This window comes from Papio anubis, chromosome 17 (assembly GCF_008728515.1).
Source record: "Papio anubis isolate 15944 chromosome 17, Panubis1.0, whole genome shotgun sequence".
Lineage (NCBI taxonomy): Eukaryota > Metazoa > Chordata > Mammalia > Primates > Cercopithecidae > Papio > Papio anubis.
The window spans coordinates 9,174,981-9,195,073 of NC_044992.1; the positions used below are offsets into that span (position 1 = coordinate 9,174,981).

Consider the following 20,093-nt stretch of genomic DNA (forward strand, 5'->3'; position numbering starts at 1 on the left):
CACCCAACCGAGACGAAGACAGGGAATTTAAAAAAACACAAATCGGGCCGGGTGCTATGGCTCACGCATGTAATCCCATCACTTTGGGAGGCTGAGACGGGCGGATCACAAGGTCAGGAAATCGAGACCATTTTGACTAACATGGTGAAACTCCGTCTCTACGAAAAATACAAAAAAATTAGCCGGGCGTGGTGGCGGGCGCCTGTAGTCCCAGCTACTCGGGAGGCTGAGGCGGGAGAATGGCGTGAACCTGGGAGGCGGAGCTTGCAGTGAGCCGAGATCGTGCCACTGCACTCCAGCCTGGGCGACAGAGCGAGACTCCACCTCAAAAAAAAAAAAAAAAAAAACAAAAAAAAAAAACCACACACACACAAATCAAGCATAGCAAAGGTGAAAAAGCTCTTGGACTCTTTTCCTATCCCTTCAGAAGTCCCAAGTATGTATCAAGATCCTGTGTTCTGTGGCTTTCAGGTGAGAGTATGGCAAATAGGCTGTCAGACCCAGAAGCTGGAGGAGGCCCTGAAGGAACACAAGTCCTCAGTCTCCTGCATTAGGGTGAAGAGGAACAACGAGGAGTGTGTCACCGCCAGCACCGATGGGACTTGTATCATTTGGGACCTTGTGTAGGTACCTTGATGGGGAGGATGCAGTGGTACCTCCAAAATCCAATCATGCCAACAGTTTATTGAACATGAGAGAAGATTCAAATGAAGCGTAGAAATCTTATTGAAGGCAACACAGTAAAGGGATGTTCATCAGAAGCCGTTCATGACTGTCCATGGTTTATCGATGCTGGTGGGAAGGGTTAAAATTTCCAGGAAGAACTGAATGTTAGAAGTTTCTGGTGAGATAGGGAAATAGCTTTCTGTGTCCACACAGTGAAGCATGGTTTGACTTAACACGAATTCAACCCTAAGTGTCCCAAATGAAAGGTGGCAAGAAAAATAACGAATGTAAGGCCGGGCACGGTGGCTCCTGCCTGTAATCCCAGCACTTTGGGAGGCTGAGGAGGGCGGATCACCTGAGGTCAGGAGTTTGAGACCAGCCTGGCCAATGTGGTGAAACCCCTTCTCTACTAAACATACAAAAATTAGCTGGGCGTGGTGGTGTGTGCCTGTAATCCTAGCTACTTGGGAGGCTGAGGCAGGAGAATGGCTTGAACCCAGGAGGCGGAGGTTGCAGTGAACTGAGATCACGCCATTGCACTCTGGCCTGGGCAACAAGAGTGAAACTCTGTCTCAAAAGAAAGAAAAAGAAAGAAAGAAAGAAAAAAGAAAAATAACGAATGCAGGCAGTGCCTCTTATCATTCCAGTCAGTTAGATGAAGCCCAGCATGAACTCCCCATGGAGGGGAGGGATGCTGGTGGGACATATATTTGCCTTTCTCCTCGGTTGGCCACATTCCCAGGGACCTCTTATGCCCTGAGCATATCACACCCCCATAGAATGACTAACTTCAAACTAACTAGACCGAAGCATGTGAACTTTATTGTAGGAGTAACTCAAAGGATTTTTGAAAAGTGGCTTTTTGAATTTTTGACTATAAGCACTTTTGCTGTGTTTTTATTTTAGAATCAGACCCTATTCCTCCAACCCCTCTCCCCACCCACCTATCACCCCTCTACCACTCCTACGAGGCACTGCCTTTATATCACTGCATAAGAGAGACGAGGATAAGTGCAAAGATGGGAGGAAGGAGGTATGCATGACAAAGAATATGAGATACACTTGATGGGAATGAGAACTCACTGTGTACTTAACACATTAAAAAAACACAAAGCATTGCCGGGCACGGTGGCTCATGCCTATAATCCCAGCACTTTGGGAGGCTGAGGGGAGGATCACGAGGTCAGGAGTTCGAGACCAGCCTGACCAATATGGTGAAACCCCATCTCTACTAAAAATACAAAAAATAGCCGGGCGTGGTAGTGCATGCCTGTAGTCCCAGCTACTCAGGAGGCTGAGGCAGGAGAATCACTTGAACCCGGGAGGCAGAGGTTGCAGCGAGCCGAGATCATGCCACCGCACTCCAGCCTGGGCAACAGAATGAGACTTCGTCTTAAAAAAGCAAGCAAACAAACAAACAAACAAAAAGCCCCCACAAAGCAAGCTTTTGTCTTCTAGCCCTGTGTATCTCCTGGGGATCTTGTTGAACACGTAGATTTTGATTCAATAAATTTAATGTGGTACCTGAGATTCCGCATTTCTGAGAAGCTCCCAACTGAGGGCACTGGTTCAAGGACCACACTTGTAGGAAGTGTTAGGCTATAAACCTGACCTTCCTCCTGGGAAAATATAGAACTAGAAGGACGTGTCTCAACTTATTTCTATGGATGGTTTGTGACTGCCTCAAATCCTTAAAGCTGTTCTGCTGTGTAGCAGGAATTCTCGTGCCAAAATCTTTAAAAATGCTCAGCTCAGATACCAGGTTTGAAAACTTCCATAATGAGAAGCAACTGTGCAGAAGGTGCATTTTTTAGCCAGGAAAGCCTGGCCTGTGAGATGGCCACCCACCACATTGTCTATGGAAGGAGAAGCGATATTTACATAGTTCTTGGTACGGTATCTAAGGCAGGGGTTCTATTATGCACATAAAAATCAACTGAAATGCTGGTTTAAAATGCAGATCTTGGCCAGGCGTGGTGCAGTGGCATGATCTTGGCTCACTGCAGCCTCTGCCTCCTGGGTTCAAGTGATTCTCCTGCCTCAGCCTCCCGAGTAGCCGGGATTACAGGCATCTGCCACTATGCCTGGCTAATTTTTTGTAGTTTTAGTAGAGAGGGGGTTTCACCATGTTGGCCAGGCTGGCCTCGATCTCCTGACCTCAGGTGATCTGCCTGCCTTGACCTCCCACAGGTGCTGGGATTACAGGCGTGAGCCACTGCACTCGGCCCATAATACCCATTTTTAAAATACCCTTCCCAGGCCGGGCTCTCTTCAGCTGCAGGAGGCCAGCTCCCTCTTGGGGGTACCCTGGGCGGGATGGGGGGGTGTCTTGGGAGGGACTTCTTACCATAGGCAGACAAGGGTTGAGCTTGCCAGCTTTTGCGACATCCCCACGTGACAGGCTTGTGTTTTCTGAGGGTTATGCATGATCTGGTATGTCCAAACCTGTGTACAAATGTGTACATGACATCTTGCTACAGCTTTTATTTGTGAATTAAAGATACATCGATGGTTAAAACATAAATAAAATAAAATACCTCTCCCCACATTCTGCTTCTCAGACTGTAAGGAGCTCCACTTCCAAATGGTGGCCTCAAGAATCAAGTACATTGTGTGGGAGGCAGCAGTTTGGCTCTGAGTTCAGCCTCTTCTGCTTCTTTTTCACTAGAACTTAAGGGTTGTCGTTGAGTTCTGTGCTCTGTCTTTAAAGGGCCCTTCCCGTTGTCCTCTGGTGGTCACTGATAGGTCAACGAGAGTACATAGAAGTAGAGAGGAGAGGGGTGACTTGAAGTCTGTTTTGAAGAAATACAGGCCCCACCATGCTGGGCAGCATGAGATGTTTGGCACAGAGATACACCAACCCAAATCCCAGCTTGCACCAAATCCAGCCTGAATAGTGAATACATTTCCTAGGGAAGAGAAAGTCGACTTTCGCAGCTTTTGAATCTACTTTCCAGGCATCTCAGGAGGAATCAGATGATACTAGCCAACACCTTATTCCAGTGTGTGTGCTATCACCCTGAGGAGTTCCAGATCATCACCAGTGGAACAGACAGAAAGGTGAGTCCTCCCAGCGAAAGCTGAGATCTTTCCAGTGCAAGAGAGCAGCAGGGAGGCGTTGTGGTGGAGGCTGCAGGCTCTGAAGTCAAACCATCTTGGTTCCAATGGTGTCTGTCATCAATCAGCCATGTCACTTTGGAAAGGCCATATCACCTTCCAGTGTCTTCACTTCCCTGCCTGTTAAGTGGAAATGGTACCACTAACCTCACAGAGTGAGGATTAAAGTCATGCTCACGGCCGGGCGCGGTGGCTCAAGCCTGTAATCCCAGCACTTTGGGAGGCCGAGACGGGCGGATCACGAGGTCAGGAGATCGAGACCATCCTGGCTAACACGGTGAAACCCCGTCTCTATTAAGAAATACAAAAAACTAGCCGGGCGAGGTGGTGGGCGCCTGTAGTCCCAGCTACTCGGGAGGCTGAGGCCGGAGAATGGCGTGAACCCGGGAGGCGGAGCTTGCAGTGAGCTGAGATCCGGCCACTGCACTCCAGCCTGGGCGACAGAGCGAGACTCCGTCTAAAAAAAAAAAAAATAATAATAATAATAAAGTCATGCTCACCTATGGGGCTTATAGCAGGGGGCCTGGCACATAGTAGGTACTCAATAGATTGGTTTTTATTATGAGGGAATTTCTAGACTGGAGTAGAATTGCTGTGCCCAAACCGGTTATTCCTTTGACTAAATTCAAACAGAAAGGCAATAGATCTCCTCATCTCTCAGCACTGTACTTCATCAGTACACTAAAAATCTACACATGGAGTCAAGCGTGGTGGCTCACGCCTGTAATTCCAGCACTTTGTGAGGCTGAGGCGGGCGGATCACCTGAGGTCAGGAGTTCGAGACCAGCCTAGTCAACATGGTGAAACCCCATCTCTACAAAAAATTAGTAGAGCGTGGTGGAGGGCGCCTGTAATCCCAGCTACTCAAGAGGCTGAGGCATGAGAATTGCTTGAACCTGGGAAGTAGAGGTTGCAGTGGGCCAAGATTGCACCACTGCACTTCAGCCTGGGTGAGAGAGCAAGACTGTGTCTAAAAAAAAAAAAAAAAAAAAAAAAAAAAAAAAAAATTCTACATATGGTATAGATTTCCCAGTTAAAGAGGAAGGTGAAGGTTCACGCTTCTGTTTGGGGGAATGTTCACCCTGGGAGCAAGCAAGGGGTCTCTGCTCTCATGAACCTTACTTCCCTAATTTATTTTGGGCAGGAGGGGATGGAATTGGCTAATACACACATGAACCAATCCGTGAGTGCACGATGAGTAACAAGTGAACAAGACATGAGATGGTGAGAGGACTGAGAAAGGAGATAGAACAGGTGATATGATACTAGTGGGCTGGGGGAAGCTCTTTCAGCTAGGGTGGTGGGTGAAGGCCTCCTTAAGGAACAGCCTCTGAGCTGAGGCCTGAATGACAGAAGGACCCACCCAATGCCTAGACCTCAGGGAAGGGCATCTCTGGCAGAGGACACTCCGGTAAGATGGAGCCCTACTAGGGCTGCCCAGAAGAGTATCGGTTTGGCTTCTTTGGCTGGGAAGGCAGGCAGTCAAGTTCCAAGTACTTCTGTGGGTGTGATTCCTGAGAAACATGGGCTCTGGCATGATTTTCTATCTCTTTAGGCGTTTACTATGAAACCAGAATTTTTTTGTTAACATGATCAAGCATCAACAGACATTACAAAGCAAAAGAAAAAAAATTAAAAAGAAATAGTATGCACAAAGTCTAGCTAGATTCAGAGGAATACAGACTCCTGGCATAGTGACTGGTGACTGAAACACAGCACGTTTCCGATATGAAGCAATGAGAAATGAATGAAACGCACATGCAAGTTTGCACTCCTGATTCCTGGTCAAGCACTCTTTTTGTTTTGTTTTTTTTCTTTTCTTTTTTTTCTTCAACCTTATTTTAAGTTCATGCGCAGGATGTGCAGGTTTGTTCCATAGGTAAACATGTGCCACGGTGGTTTGCTGCAAAGATCATCCCATCACCTCGGTATTAAACCCTGCATGCATTAGCTATTCTTTCTGATGCTCTTCCTCTCCCCAACCACCCCCCGACAGGTGCCCAGAGCGTGTTGTTTACCCCCATGTGTCCATGTGTTTTCATTGTTCAGCTTCCACTTGTAAGTGAGAACAGGTGGTGTTTGGTTTTCTGTTCCTGCATTAGTTTGCTGGGGATAATGGCTTCTAACTCCATCCATGTCCCTGCAAAAGGACATGATCTTGTCCCTTTTTATGGCTGCATAGTATTCCGTGGTATATATGTGCCACATTTTCTTAAGTTTATTCTGTTTTTTTTTTTTTTTTTTGAGACAGAGTCTCACTTTGCCACCCAGGCTGGAGTGCAGTGGCACAATCTTGGCTCACTGCAACCTCCTGCAACCTCCACCTCCTGGGTGCAAGTGATTCTCATGCCTCACCCTCCCAAGTAGCTGGCACTACAGGTGTGTGCCACCACACCCAGCTAATTTTTGTATTTTTAGTACAGATGGTGTGTCCTCATATTGCCTAGGCTGGTCTCGTATTCCTGACCTCAAGCAACGGGCCCAACTCAGTTTCTCAAAGTGCTGGGATTACAGACGTGAGCCGCTGGACCCGGCTGGCTGTATCACATTTTCCTTATGCAGTCTATCATTGACGGGCATTTCGGTTCATTCCCTGTCTTTGCTATCATAAATAGAAGCTTTCTTTCCTAAGAAGGAAATTTAAATTTTGAACAGATTGTGCATTCACAAAGTTCAAGGTACAAAGGCAGTATATTCAGGAAAAAAATTACCCTCCTTTAGGCACCCTATCTCTCCACCCCTAAGGTAGTTCTCCCCAACAGGGAACCAAGGTTACCAGTTCCTCTTTAAACCCCACCCTGTGGAATATCTCAGTGCTTTGGAGCAGAAGGGAAAGTTGGGAATAAGGGTGGGGTGAGGAAGAGGGAGGGCCCAGTCTCTAGAACTCTGGGGAGTGGGGAGTGCTCATCCTCCAGTGGGAAGGAAGAAAATGCTTTTCCTCCCTCCAGGCCTGAAGCTTAGCTGTGGATGCAGAGGCTGTTCTTTCTTTTACAGCTTGCTTCAGGCTCAATCTGCTTAGTCTTATCAAAAGCCCTTTCTGCCTTAATCCAGGTTTATCAGCACATCAACATCTCTTTAAATAGAATGCAAATTTAAAACCAATACTAAAAATATTAAAATGGTTTTGCCACCCCCTGCTGTAGCCTATTTATAATTTCAGCCAGTATCATCCCGTGGTGTATTTTTGCTCCCTTCTATATAAAGTAGAGCCATCTTTTGTTAGCATGTGCATGGATGACTCTCCGGAGCTGAGTCCTGCTTAATGCTTCTTTCCTGAATTCCAGATTGCTTACTGGGAAGTATTTGATGGGACAGTAATCAGAGAATTGGAAGGTTCCCTGTCTGGGTCGATAAATGGCATGGATATCACACAGGAAGGGGTGCACTTTGTCACAGGTTAGTCCTGGGATAGGAAAAAGCCAAGCCTGGCTTATTTAGACGAGGACATAGAACTCCCAGGCCAGAGGGAATCGGAAAAGACCACAAAAGTGTCTCAAGGCAACTTGGTTAGAATCAGACTGCAACCAATACAGCAGCCAATGTAGCGGAGAAAGAAAAATCCAGAAGTCACATTTCAATGAGGGGAAACATTTGCACAAGAGCCTTAAGGGCGCAAATAAAGGCTAAGACGTAGGTTGCTAGGCTTGCTTTTTGTGGTAGGCATTGATAATAGAAATGCGGCCTTTAAATGGCCTGGGCTGTCCAGCATCCTTCTGAAGTCTTAAATGCGTCTGTTAATTCCACTTTATTATTGCATGATGCGATGCTCTCCCCACCAAAACAAATGAATTAACCAGTATTTCAAAGAGGCATTTACTGCCCAAACACGCCGATTGGAACATCATTATCATTTCCTGCCAAGCTCTTTGATTCATCAGGATATTAACAAATAAATGCGGCCAGGCACGGTGGCTCATGCCTGTAATCCCAGCACTTTGGGGGGCCGAGGCAGGTGGATCACCTGGGGTCAGGAGTTCGAGACCAGCCTGGCCAATGTGGTGAAACCCCGTCTCTACTAAAAATATGAAAATTAGCTGGGCATGGTGGTGTGCACCTATAATCCCAGCTACTCAGGAGGCTGACACAGGAGAATGGCTTGAGCCCAGGAGGCGGAGGCTGCAGTGAACTGAGATCACGCCACTCCACTCCAGCCTGGGCGACAGAGACTCCGTCTCAAAAAATAAATAAATAAATAATTAATTAATAAATGCACTAAATGAATTAAGTTTCACAAATACATTGACTATAAGGCAGGTATCAAACTAGACATAGTGTAATCCCAATCACATATATGATATATATGTATACCAGTATACTTACAAAGACTGGAAGGAACCAAGTCAACCTTTTACTAGTGGTTATTTCTGGGTAGTGGGATGAAAATGTGCTTTTACCTCTCTGTATTTCCCCCTCCCCTTCAAACTTACTGCAACCGATAGATTTTTATAATCCAGTAAAAGTGTTATTACAAAGATAGATACACGGGGACCGTGTTGAAAACGATCCAGTTATTTGAAATCAGGGTTGTTTCTCTCTTGTATTGCAGCAATGCCATATCCGTGTTTATCTTTTTCAGGTGGAAATGACCATCTGGTCAAAGTTTGGGATTATAATGAGGGTGAAGTGACTCACGTTGGGGTGGGACACAGTGGCAACATCACACGTATCCGCATAAGTCCAGGAAATCAATATATTGTTAGCGTAAGTGCCGACGGGGCCATTTTGCGATGGAAGTACCCATACACCTCTTGAAACTGATGAGATGTCTCTGAGCCTTGGCGTTGCACACAGTCCTGTTGAAGACCGATTTTAGATAACTCCAACACTCGTCTTCATTTCTCACAGCTCTGTTTTTGTTCTTGAGTCCAAACTTTTTTTCTTTATAGAATGCATTTTGTATTCCTACATTGTATATTAAAATTGAAATATGTTCAAGAATAATTTGTGCAGACTCTAATTAGAACTTCTTACATTTTGAATAAATTCTCAGTTGTCGGTTTTCTGTTATAATTTGTTGTCTGCAACTCTGCAAAACCCACAGACCTTCCTCCTGATCTGTGCACAGACAGCATTGCTATTATCCTGTAAAAATAAGGCAAAGTGAATTGCCTTCTTAATTGTCATTTCATTGGTCAAGCTATACGGGACTAGCCTCAGATTTAAATCCAGATCTTGGGCAGGCTTCTTAAAAATTCTCTGAGCCACAATTTTCTCTTTTGTCAAGCAAGAGTAAGTTCCTGCTCAAAAGGTTATTGTGAGAATTAAGTGACTAATGTACTAAAGCATGGGCAGAATTCCTGACAGGGTAGAGAGTGAAACATGCATGCTTTCTCAAAGAAAATGTGTGGTGTTGGGATCTCAGGACAATTACCAAAGAAAGATGAAATTTCAGAGATGCTTTATTGGAGTTGGCCATTACATCTTTCTTCCGTGCTTTCCACCACAAGGGTGATGAAATGGACCTTATGTCCTTGTGTATTAATCACCCAACCGGGTATCTTTTTCCAGAGAGGGGTAAATAATGGCATTTTCCAGAACACAAGTCTCCGATTCACAGTACAGTCTGATGTTTTAAGCATGTTATTTATTCTTTAAGTAATGCTGCTTTTTTTGCATGAGGTAACTGCTGCAACCCGGTTTGAAAGATCAAGACTTTTTTTTTTTTGGAGACGGAGTTTAGCTCTTGTGGCCCGACTGGAGTGCAACGGCGCGATCTCCGCTCACTGAATCAAGCGATTCTCCTGCTTCAGCCTCCTAAGTAGCTGGGATTACAGGCATGCGCCACCACGCCCGGCTAATTTTTGTATTTTTGGTAGAGACGTGGTTTCACCATGTTGGCCAGGCTGGTCTCGAACTCCTGACGTCAGGTGATCTGCCCATCTCGGCCTCCCAAGGTGCTGCTGGGATTACAGGTGTAAGCCACCAAGTCCGGCCAGGATCAAGAATATTTAATAAATGATTATCACTTATTAAACAACAAGTAACATTTCAGGGCGTTAGAATACTGCGTCTCACATGGTGCTGATCTCTTTCTGAGCTAGAAATTGACCAGAAACTCATTTTGCAAGATCTTGCCAGATTAATTATAAACCTGACAGTTGCATGGGATCAAGAGGGGGCGGGGGGCCCAGGGTTACCCAGGGAATCAAGGGCGGGACAAGGCCAAGCTAATTCTGATTGGGCAATCATTCAGCAAGGATTGTGCGTTAAGGAGTGAACCAGAAACCGCGTAGGGGGCGCGCCTGAGAGCCTGAAAACTTCCTGGTAAGCAAATACTGAGGTTGGAAAGGGCCTGAACCCGGCAGTCCAGAGATCCAGGTCGAGTTCCGGTTTCCCTGCTTACGGGTCGGGCGGCCTCCCTACGTTGCGATACCTCTCTGAGCCCCCTTCCTTGCCGATTAAAGCAAGGATGATCAAGTCTCACAAGTGTTTGGAAAATGATTCTAACCCAATCTGTGGTGTAAAAAAAGCAAACCACAACCACTCGAGGGTTTTTTTTTTTTTTTTTTTTTTTACAGGGCAACACGTGGCTCCCAGTTCGGGTCCCGAGTGGGCGGGTGCAGGCACAGGCTCTGCCTCCCCTAAAAGGGCAGACGGTCTGAAAGGGGGTGGCGACACCTGTCCGCACACACCTGAGCCTGCGGAGGAACCAGCGGTGCACAAAAGCGCTCCCCACCCCCACACAGCACCCAGCGCGCGCCTCTCACCACGCCCGAGGCTGTGCTCTGGAGATGCCTGCCTTGCCCTTTTCTTCCTGCAGTAGCCAGGCCTTTGCCATTTACTGGGCGCTTTCAGAATGTTCATTCCTCCGTAATTTCCACTGCTCGAAGGCTGCTCGAGGAACAGCAGCAGAGGCGAAACCCAGGTCTGTCGGTTTACGAGGTAAGGAAGGGTGGGGAACCCGACCACGACGACTCCCAGTCAGCGCCGCGGGGGCGGCACCAGGCAGGGGTAGGGGTGGCCCTGCGCTGCCCTGCAGGGGGCTGGTCGTGCGGCCGGATTCCCGCGCGGGGCGGGGCTGCCCCGCCCTTGGCTCCGCCTCCGCCCCGTCCCCGCACACCTGGCCCGCAGGTAGCCGGCACCAGGCGCCTTAGCGAAGCTGTAGGGCCTGCTGGCCGCTCGTCCGCCTCGGGCCCGGGGGCTCCGAGCCTGGAGCTGCGCCGGCGGCAGCCATGGACCCGGGCCCTGGGGACGCGGCAGGAGGGGGACCGCCCGCGCCCCGGCCCCGCCGCCGCCGCTCCCTGCGCCGCCTGTTCAGCCGCTTCCTGCTGGCACTGGGCAGCCGCTCCCGCCCCGGGGACTCGCCGCCCCGGCCCCAGCCGGGATATTGCGATGGCGACGGTGAGGGGGGCTTCGCCTGCGCCCCGGGCCGGGCTCCAGCGGCCCCCGGGAGCCCCGGGGAGGAGCGCCCGCCCGGACCCCAGCCCCAGCTCCAGCTCCCCGCCGGCGATGGGGCGCGGCCGCCGGGCGCTCAGGGCTTGAAGAACCACGGCAACACCTGTTTCATGAACGCCGTGGTGCAGTGTCTCAGCAACACCGACCTGCTGGCTGAGTTCCTGGCGCTGGGGCGCTACCGGGCGGCGCCAGGCCGCGCCGAGGTCACCGAGCAGCTGGCGGCGCTGGTGCGCGCGCTCTGGACTCGCGAATACACGCCCCAACTTTCCGCGGAGTTCAAGGTAGGCAGCGCTGCGCCGGCGGCCGCCCTGGCCCCCTGGTTTCGCCTCTTGAAAAGTGTGTGCACGATCAGGAAGGGGTTTTCTTGGGGCCTTCTTTAGATGCCATTGACCAGTTCAGCCCCGGATTACCGGCTTTGTTTTGAGTCGATGTGTTACGCTGTCGCTTGCTTATGTTTTCTTTATAAATGAATTCTCCTAGGTATTTTGAGAGGGAGTGGGGTGAGCTGGCAGATTGAAGGGTAATCAGAGTTTCTGGATTCAACAAGCATTTGTTGAAGTATTGAAGGCTTGAGGGCCGGACAGTGTTCTAACGCCCGCTCTAGAGCTTCCAGTCTGGAATGATGTGGGGTGGGGAATGGGACGTTGAAAGGCCAAGGCCTCAGGGGAAGGAGGTGATGCTTGCGTTGAGATCTGAATGATGAGAAGGATGCGGTCAGGGCAAGCTCTAGGACTGATGCAGGCAGGGGGAACAGCAAGTACAATTGCCATAGACCCAAAGGAGCTGAGTACTGGGGATATGGAAAGAAAACCAGTGGCGTTGGAGATTAGGAGGCAGATGAGTTTCGCCAGATCATGTAAGACGTAGGAGGCAACGGTAAAGAGTTTGGATTTTATTCCAAGCCCGGTGGAATCTGACAACCTGCAGGCCAGGTACCGTGCTGAGTGCCCAGCAAAGGCAGCGAGCGTGCTATTTTGGAGATAGCATCCTTTTGTTTAAGGCGCATTCAATCCCCTACAATGTATGAGCACGGGCTTGCATTTTATTGTCTGCTAGATCACGGTCTACTTACTCGGGATGCTGCAGGGTCTTGAGGCGTTGTAAATTGTTTGTATCACATCACCCGGGGTTAAAGCGGGGTGTTTGTTTGGGGTCCCAGTTGAATTAAAGGGTTCCTGATAATTGATGCACATGGTTTACTTCCTGAAAAAAAAAAAAAGAAAGAAAGAAACCCGCAGCTCTGGGCAGAGAACTGAAGCTCCCTACAGACTAGTGATTGTTCTTGGAGGAGGGGGAAACCTGTCAGTGTTCATTCCACAAGCATCACCGCTCTTGAGTTTCAGCCTGAGAAAGCAGTGTTTGCCATGTGACCCGTGAGATGCCAACCCCCACCTTCCTCCCTCCTGCCTCCATTAGCGAAGCACTGTTCTGCAGCAGCCGGTGGGACAAATGGTTGTTACTAAATGTCTCTTTTTGGTGATATTTGCTTTTTAAGAAAGAGGCAGTGTGGTATAGTGGTTAAGAGCAAGGTCTCTGGAGTTTTGTGACCTTGAGCAGGTTACCAGATGTTTCTGTGCTGCAACTTTCTTCATCTTTAATATAGAACCATAGTGGTACCTACCTTGTTATGGGGTTGTTGTATTAAGTGAGTTCGAATGTAGAGCACAGTGCCAGCCTCATGGGAAATGTTCGTTATTCTATCATGACACCTTCTCACCTGCAGAAACCTAGAGGAGGGAGGGAGGTAATCTTTATGTACATTTTCTCGTGCTAGATGCATTTCCATCCAGTTACCACAGCAATGGGAGAGGCTGCAGTAGTTTGGAAAAACTCGGAATTGGCCGGGCGCGGTGGCTCACGCCTGTAATCCCAGCACTTTGGGAGGCCGAGGTGGGCGGATCACGAGGTCAGGAGATCGAGACCATCCTGGCTAACACGGTGAAACCCCGTCTCTACTAAAAATACTATATATATATATATATATAGCCGGGCGTGGTGGTGGGCGCCTGTAGTCCCAGCTACTTGGGAGGCTGAGGCAGGAGAATGGCGTGAACCAGGGAGGCGGAGCTTGCAGTGAGCCGAGATTGCGCCACTGCACTCCAGCCTGGGCGACAGAGCGAGATTCTGTCTCAAAAAAAAAAAAAAAAAAAAACTCCGAAATGAGTAGTCGCCCTCAGTGACTCACCAGGATTTCCTATCACTATCCTGCTGTCAAATCCCCAGGGTCTGGGAGCTCCCAGTAAGCCTCAGGGAATTGAAGGATAATCAAGTTTGTAATATGTTCATGAGGAAGATACAATCTGGAATTTCCTGGGATTTTTGGGTAGTCGGCTTTGGAGGGAGGAGTGGAGGGTCCCAGAATCCAGGCTTATGGATTGAAATCTAGGTGAGCTCTTCTTATTTTACAGATAGGGAAACATTCATTCAACAAATATTTATTGAATGTCCAGAGACTAGACTGGGAATGCATGGAATGCATGATGAGTGATGAGTACAAACCCAGATTCTGGGGCTGCTCTCCTGGGGCTTATGGTCTAGAGGTAGAAATAGATGTTAATGAAATAATCACACAGGAACAGGAACATGATTGGAACAGAAACATGTTAGAAAAGACAAATGCAAGGTGCTATGATAGTGACAGCAGGAAAATGTGATTTGATTGGGGAAGATCCTGTGGGGTGGGCAGGGAAAGCTTCCCTGGAGAGGTAACCAGCCACTGAGTTGAATTTTGAAGGATTGGGTGTCAATGAAGGGCTTGGGAAGATGGGAGAGTGCATCCCAGGACCTGGGAACTGAAATGCCAACCAGGGAAGGAGGTGGGGCCGAGACTTTCTGTTCAATAAATGAATAAAAGCCCACTTGGCTGGGGAGGAAAGGCTGGAGAATTAGTTGCAGACACACCACGTCAGGTTGTGTTAAAGGAGTCTTGTCTTGTCTTTTCCTTTCCTTTCCTTTCTCTTTCTCTTTCTTTCTCCCTTCCTTCCTTCCTCTTTCTTTTTCTTTCTCTCTCTCCCTTTCTATTTTTTTCCCGCCCACCCTCTCTCCCTTCCTTCCTTCCCTCCCTCCTCTCTCTCTCTCTCTCTCTCTGTCTCTCTCTGTCATCCAGGCTGGAGTATAGTGGTGCCATCATAGCTCACTACAGTTTTCAACTCCTGGGCTCAAGTGATCCTCCTACCTCAGCCTCCTGACCAATATGGTGAAACCCCGTCTCTACTAAAAATACAAAAATTAGCCGGGCATGGTGGCGTGTGCCTGTAGTCCCAGCTACTCAGGAGGCTGAGACAGGCAAATTGCTTGAACCTGGGAGGCCGAGGTTGCAGTGAGCCAAGATTGTGCCCACTGTACTCCAGCCTGGGTGACAGAGTGAGACTCCCTCTGAAGAACAGAAAGAAAAGTCCTGTCCGTGGTATTATCTAGAATTCTTTTCTTTTTTTTCTTTTTTAAAATTTTACATTTTTATTTTACATTCAGTGGGTACGTGTGCAGGTTTGTTATAAGGGTATATTGTGTGATGCTGAGGTTTGAGCTTCTCTTGACCCCGTCACCCAGATAGTGAACACGTTGCCCAGTAGGAAGTTTTTCAGCCATTGTCCCCCTGCCTCTCTCCCTCCCTCCTTCCTTTTGGAATCCCCAGGGTCTATTGCTCCCTTCCTTATGTCCATGTGTGCGCAAGATTTAGCTCCCATTTATAAGTGAGAACATGCAATATTTGATTTTCTGTGCTTTTCTAATGATGTAATTAAATGTTGCACATTGTTAAAAAAAAAAAAAAGTTAAAATGTAAAAAAAAAAGACATCTGTAATTTTAACCCCTAGAGATAACCATTGTAAATATACTGATATGTTTCAAAGTATAAACAATTGAAAATTTTAGTTTTATATCCTGCTTTTCTCATTTAAGCACTGTTACATTTTCCTAGTCTTAATAATACACAACAATCATTAATAATTGAGTCTTTAACAATTAATATATTATGAAATGAACCAATTCTGTATGGAGATCTATGGTTATATTAAAAATTTTAGCCACCTGGAATTTATATTAGCTTATGTGCTTACACATCAATTTTAGATCTACGGTGATATACTGGAGACTTTTTAAAACAAGGATGCCTTCTTCATCACTCTTATGTTTTGGAAGTTCTGGACAAAACAGTAAGACATAAAATGGAAATGGAGTTTCCATTTTCCAGTATTACACTGTATTGAAGTTTCTTGTATTTTAATCACTGTCCTTAGCTGTGATTGTTCCCATAAGCTTAATTCCTACAAATGGAGTTACATAGTCAAAGCAAAAGTATGACTGTTTTATTATCTATTTTTACTTTTTAAATCAACTTTATTGAGGTCTAAACTACATATGGTGAAATGCACCCAGTATAAGCATAAAATTTAGGAAGTTTTAACAAATGTGTGAACCTGTGTAGTCACCATCTCAATTTTAAATATTGAGTCGTTGTTGTTGTCGAAATGGAGTTTTGCTCTGTCGCCCAGGCAGGGGCACTATCTCGGCTCACTGCAACCTCTACTTTCTGGGTTCAGGTGATTCTCCTGCCTCAGCCTCCCAAGTAGGTGGAATTACAGACGTGCACCACCATGCCCGGCTATTTTTTGTATTTTAGTAGACACAGGGTTTCGCCATGTTGGCCAGGCTGGTCTCAAACTCCTGACCCCAAGTGATCTGCCTGCCTCAGCCTTCCAAAGTGCTGGGATTACAGGTGTGAGCCACCGCGTCCGGCCAACATACTTACGTTTTTGTGGTGAGAACATTTACGATCTATTCCTGTGGCAATTTTCAAGTATATAATATATTATTATTAACTATAATCACCAGGCTGTATAATAAATCTTCATCCCTTATTATTAATTTATTGAACAAAAAGAAATAGCATATTTTAAAAATTTTTAATAGGTTTTTGGGGAACAGGCAGTATTTGGTTACATGGATAAGTTCTTTAGTGGTGATTTGAGAGATTTTGGTGCACCTATCACCCAAGCAATGGACACTGGACCCAGTGTGCAGTCTTTTAGCCTTCACCCACCTCCTACCCTTCCCCTCGAGTCACCAAAGTTCATTACAGTGCTCTTGTGCCTTTGCATCCTAAGAAATAGCATTATCTTCTAAACTTCTAAAAATAGTTTTTTATTTTTATTTCTTTGATTAGGAGCGAGGTGGAAGATTTTTCCATGTTTCCTTACTAGTTGCGAGTCTGCTCTTGGAATCAATCATCTGTTCAATGTTCCTTTTTTTTTTTGAGACAGAGTCTCGCTCTGTCACCCAGGCTGGAGTGCAGCAGTGGTGCAATCTTAGCTCATTGCAACCTCTGCCTCCCAAGTTCAAGCAATTCTCCTGCCTCAGCCTTCTGAGTAGCTGGGACTACAGGCGCGCAGCCACCATGCCTGACTAATTTTTGTATTTTTAGTAGAGACGGGGTTTCACCATGTTGGCCAGGCTGGTCTTGAACTCCTGACCAGTGAGCCACTTTACCCGGCCCATCTGCTCAATGTTCTTATGCATCTCTCTATTCTGCTTTGGTCTCAATGTTTTTATGTTTCTGTAAGTTCCTTAGCTCTTGGCATATTTGCTACAAATATTTTCTCAAAACTGTCTCCTTCTTCCCCCTACCCCAATATTGGAAGATTTAGATTTATTTATATCATACCTTATGATAAATATTTGATTATATGTACCAGCTTTTCTATGGTTATATGAAACATTTTAGCCATCTGGAATTTATATTATCTTATGTGCTTAAGCATCCATTTTAGGTCAACAGTGATATAATGGAGACATGGCTTTTTAACAACAAGGATGCCTTCCTCACCACTCTTATGTTTTGGAAGTTCTGCACAAAACAGACATAAAATGGAAAGGGAGTAAAAAATATTAAACGGGGCCGGACGTGGTGGCTCACGCTTGTAATCCCAGCACTTTGGGAGGCCGAGGTGGGCGGATCACGAGGTCAGGAGATCGAGACCATCCTGGCTAACACGGTGAAACCCCATCTCTACTAAAAACACAAAAAAATTAGCCGGGCGAGGTGGCGGGCGCCTGTAGTCCCAGCTACTCGGGAGGGTGAGGCAGGGGAAATGGCGTGAACCCGGGAGGCGGAGCTTGCAGTGAGCCGAGATGGCGCCACTGCACTCCAGCCTGGGCGACAGAGTGAGACTCCGCCTAAAAAAAAAAAAAAAAAAAAAAAATTGAAAGAAAATTGCTAAAACATTCTAGAAATCCTTATTTTAACTTTATTAGTGTCATTAGTTACATCAGATGGAAGGTAGAAAATCAAAGGAATAACCATTTGGAACATATAAAATTAGATTTTTATTCATAAAACAACCAGAAATATGAAATAACTAGGAATAATTTTAATAAGAAATGTTAAAAATTGTCAATGTTTGGGAAAGAAAACATACACACAGATGGAGTTATGCCATGTTGAAGGAGAGAAATAACCAAATATAGGGCTGGGCACGGTGGCTCATGCCTGTAATCCTAGCACTTTGGGAGGCCGAGATGGGAGGACTGCTTGAGGCCAGGAGTTCAAGACCAGCCTGGTCAACATAGAAGACCTCAGCGAAAAAAAAAAAAAAAAAAAAAAAAAGATGTGGGATAAGTAACCAAATATTGCAGTTCATTCTTCCCAAGCTAATTAACTTCTTGGGAACTGCTTTGTGCAGTTCTAGTTATGTTTCCATAGACTGACATTTTTTTTTTTTTGAGATAGAGTCTCGCTCTGTTGCCCAAGCTGGAGTGCAGGGGCACGATCTCGGCTTACTACAGCCTCCACCTCCTGGGTTCAAGTGATTCTCCTGCCTCAGCCTGCCGAGTAGCTGGAACTACAGGCACCCACCACCACACCCAGCTAATTTTTTGTATTTTTAGTGGAGATCGGGTTTCACCTTAGTAGCCTGGATGGTCTTGATCTCCTGACCTTGTGATCCACCCACCTTGGCTCCCCAAAATGTTAGGATTACAGGCGTGAGCCGCAACCCCTAGCCTGTTTCCATAGACTTTCTAGGGGAATGACTTCTCTAGTCATCAGGAGGTTATTAAAAATAATTCTGAGAAATACCTGCCAAATACTTTATAATTGGAAAAAGACAAATAAAGAACAATGTTCACTGTTAAAAAACTTTGTCATTTACAAATGAAAATAAAAAAATTGCTCATGATCCCATTATTCTATGATAACCATTTGCTACTATTTTGCCATGTAGTTTCTGGTCTTTTATTTTTCTATCTATAAATATATACATAAAACAATCTCCAATATGTATTTTTGCATTTTTTTCTTCTTATGACCAGATTATTATTTTATCACTTGTATTTCATCAGTCATAAATTTTAAGGCCATCTGACTGTGTCATAAGTTTTCACCCAGATAACTTTGATGTGTGAAGACATCTCTTCTTGTATCTCCCATTTCTTAAGGCAAAATCCCCCAAAGTGGAATTGCTGTTTATGGAGAGGGACATGTTTAAGGCCCTATCTTGTCTTGGCTTCTTGAAGTTGTCACCTCCTTTCTGAAAAGGTTGTCAGGTACTATAGCCAGGCTAAGATGAAGAGTGTCAGGCTTAAAGGATCATCATGATTAACTGGAGAGGAATGGATTTCACATGGAAGGAAGAACAAAAGCAAAGGTCTAAGCCAGGTGCGGTGGCTCACTCCTGTAATCCCAGCACTTTGGGAGGCCGAGGTGGGTGGATCACCTGAGTTCGGGAGTTCGAGACCAGCCTGGCCAACGTGGTGAAACCCCGTCTTTACTAAAAATACAAAAATTAGCCAGGTGTGATGGCAGGCCCCTGTAATCCCAGCTACTTGGGAGGCTGAGGCAGGAGAATCGCTTGAACCTGGGAGACAGAGGTAGCAGTGAGCCGAGGTCGTGCCATTGCATTCTAGCCAGGCAACAAGAGCAAAACTCCATTTCAGAAAAAGAAAGGAAAAAAAGAAAAGGAAAGGTCTAGACTGTAGAAGTAGGAAAGCATGTTTGGGGCAGCTAGGTGGATTACTTACCTGGAGCTTTGAAACATGGAATGATACGGCTTGGGGCTGAAACAGAGAGGGTGCTTGGACTATTTGGTGGTGAGCAGGAGAGTAAGGAAGGATTTAGAGTCAGAGCATGACACTATTCAGCTGAGCTGTAGGAAAATTGGTCTGGTCTACCATGAAGTCAGTGGGTTGGCAAGGGGAGAACCTAGGGGCTGGGCCCCTCCTTAGGTACATATTGTTGTCTGGGTCAGCTACAGGTGGAACTCAACAGTTGGAATGAGACTCTTCTATAGGGGAAGGGTGGAGACATTTGGGAGCCAGCATCCAGACTGCTTGACAGCTGACCGATATGAAGGAGAACCTGAAAGACGACACCTACATTAAAAGGATGAGCTGGTTTTAGAGATTTTGAGTTGGAAGGACCAGCTGCTCACCCCAAAGAGAATGTGTTGGTACAAGAAGATAGGTTTGAGGGTTGTTTGAGGGTAGAGCTGCCAGATGAAAAATATACTACGCCCAGCTGACTTTTAATTGCAGATAAAAAATGAATAACTTTTTAGTGTAAATACGTCCCAAATATTGCACGGGACATATTTCTACTAAAAATGTATTCATTGTTTATGTGAAATTCAAATCTAACTGGGCATCTTGTATTTTTATTTGCTAAATCTGGTAGCCCTACTTGGGAATCAACACGCAGAGAAGCCTGGGGGAAGAGTCCAAACTAATGTGATTGGCATAAAGACTCAGAGCCACACTTGGGGAGGCTGAGGCGGGCAGATCACCTGAGGTCAGGAGTTCGAGATCAGCCTGGACAACATGGGGAAACCTCATCTGTACTAAAAATACAAACATTAGCTGGGTGTGGTGGCAGGCACCTGTAATCCCGGCTACTTGGGAGGCTGAGGCAGGAGAATCACTT

The 20,093-nt window shown here is 46.4% G+C and overlaps 2 protein-coding genes across 6 annotated transcripts in view; both read left to right on the forward strand.

Moving 5' to 3' along the window:
- CFAP52 (cilia and flagella associated protein 52) overlaps positions 1-8,793 on the forward strand; it is a 68,405-nt gene extending 59,612 nt beyond the window's left edge. For 3 of the 4 annotated variants that reach the window (XM_031657373.1, XM_031657372.1, XM_031657375.1), the window contains 4 exons: positions 472-623; positions 3,624-3,726; positions 7,068-7,179; positions 8,360-8,793. In XM_031657373.1, the coding sequence (XP_031513233.1) occupies positions 472-623; positions 3,624-3,726; positions 7,068-7,179; positions 8,360-8,535 (543 nt within the window). In that variant the 3' untranslated portion in view covers positions 8,536-8,793. The remainder of the gene's footprint in view (positions 1-471; positions 624-3,623; positions 3,727-7,067; positions 7,180-8,359) is intronic. The other variant, XM_031657374.1, reaches the window with a different exon arrangement.
- A 1,994-nt stretch (positions 8,794-10,787) lies between these two features.
- The window catches only part of USP43 (ubiquitin specific peptidase 43), an 84,260-nt gene continuing 74,954 nt past the window's right edge, over positions 10,788-20,093 (forward strand). For both annotated transcript variants that reach the window (XM_003912335.5, XM_009189668.4), the window contains exon 1: positions 10,788-11,459. In XM_003912335.5, coding sequence (XP_003912384.3) covers positions 10,956-11,459 — 504 coding nt within the window. In that variant the 5' untranslated portion in view covers positions 10,788-10,955. The remainder of the gene's footprint in view (positions 11,460-20,093) is intronic.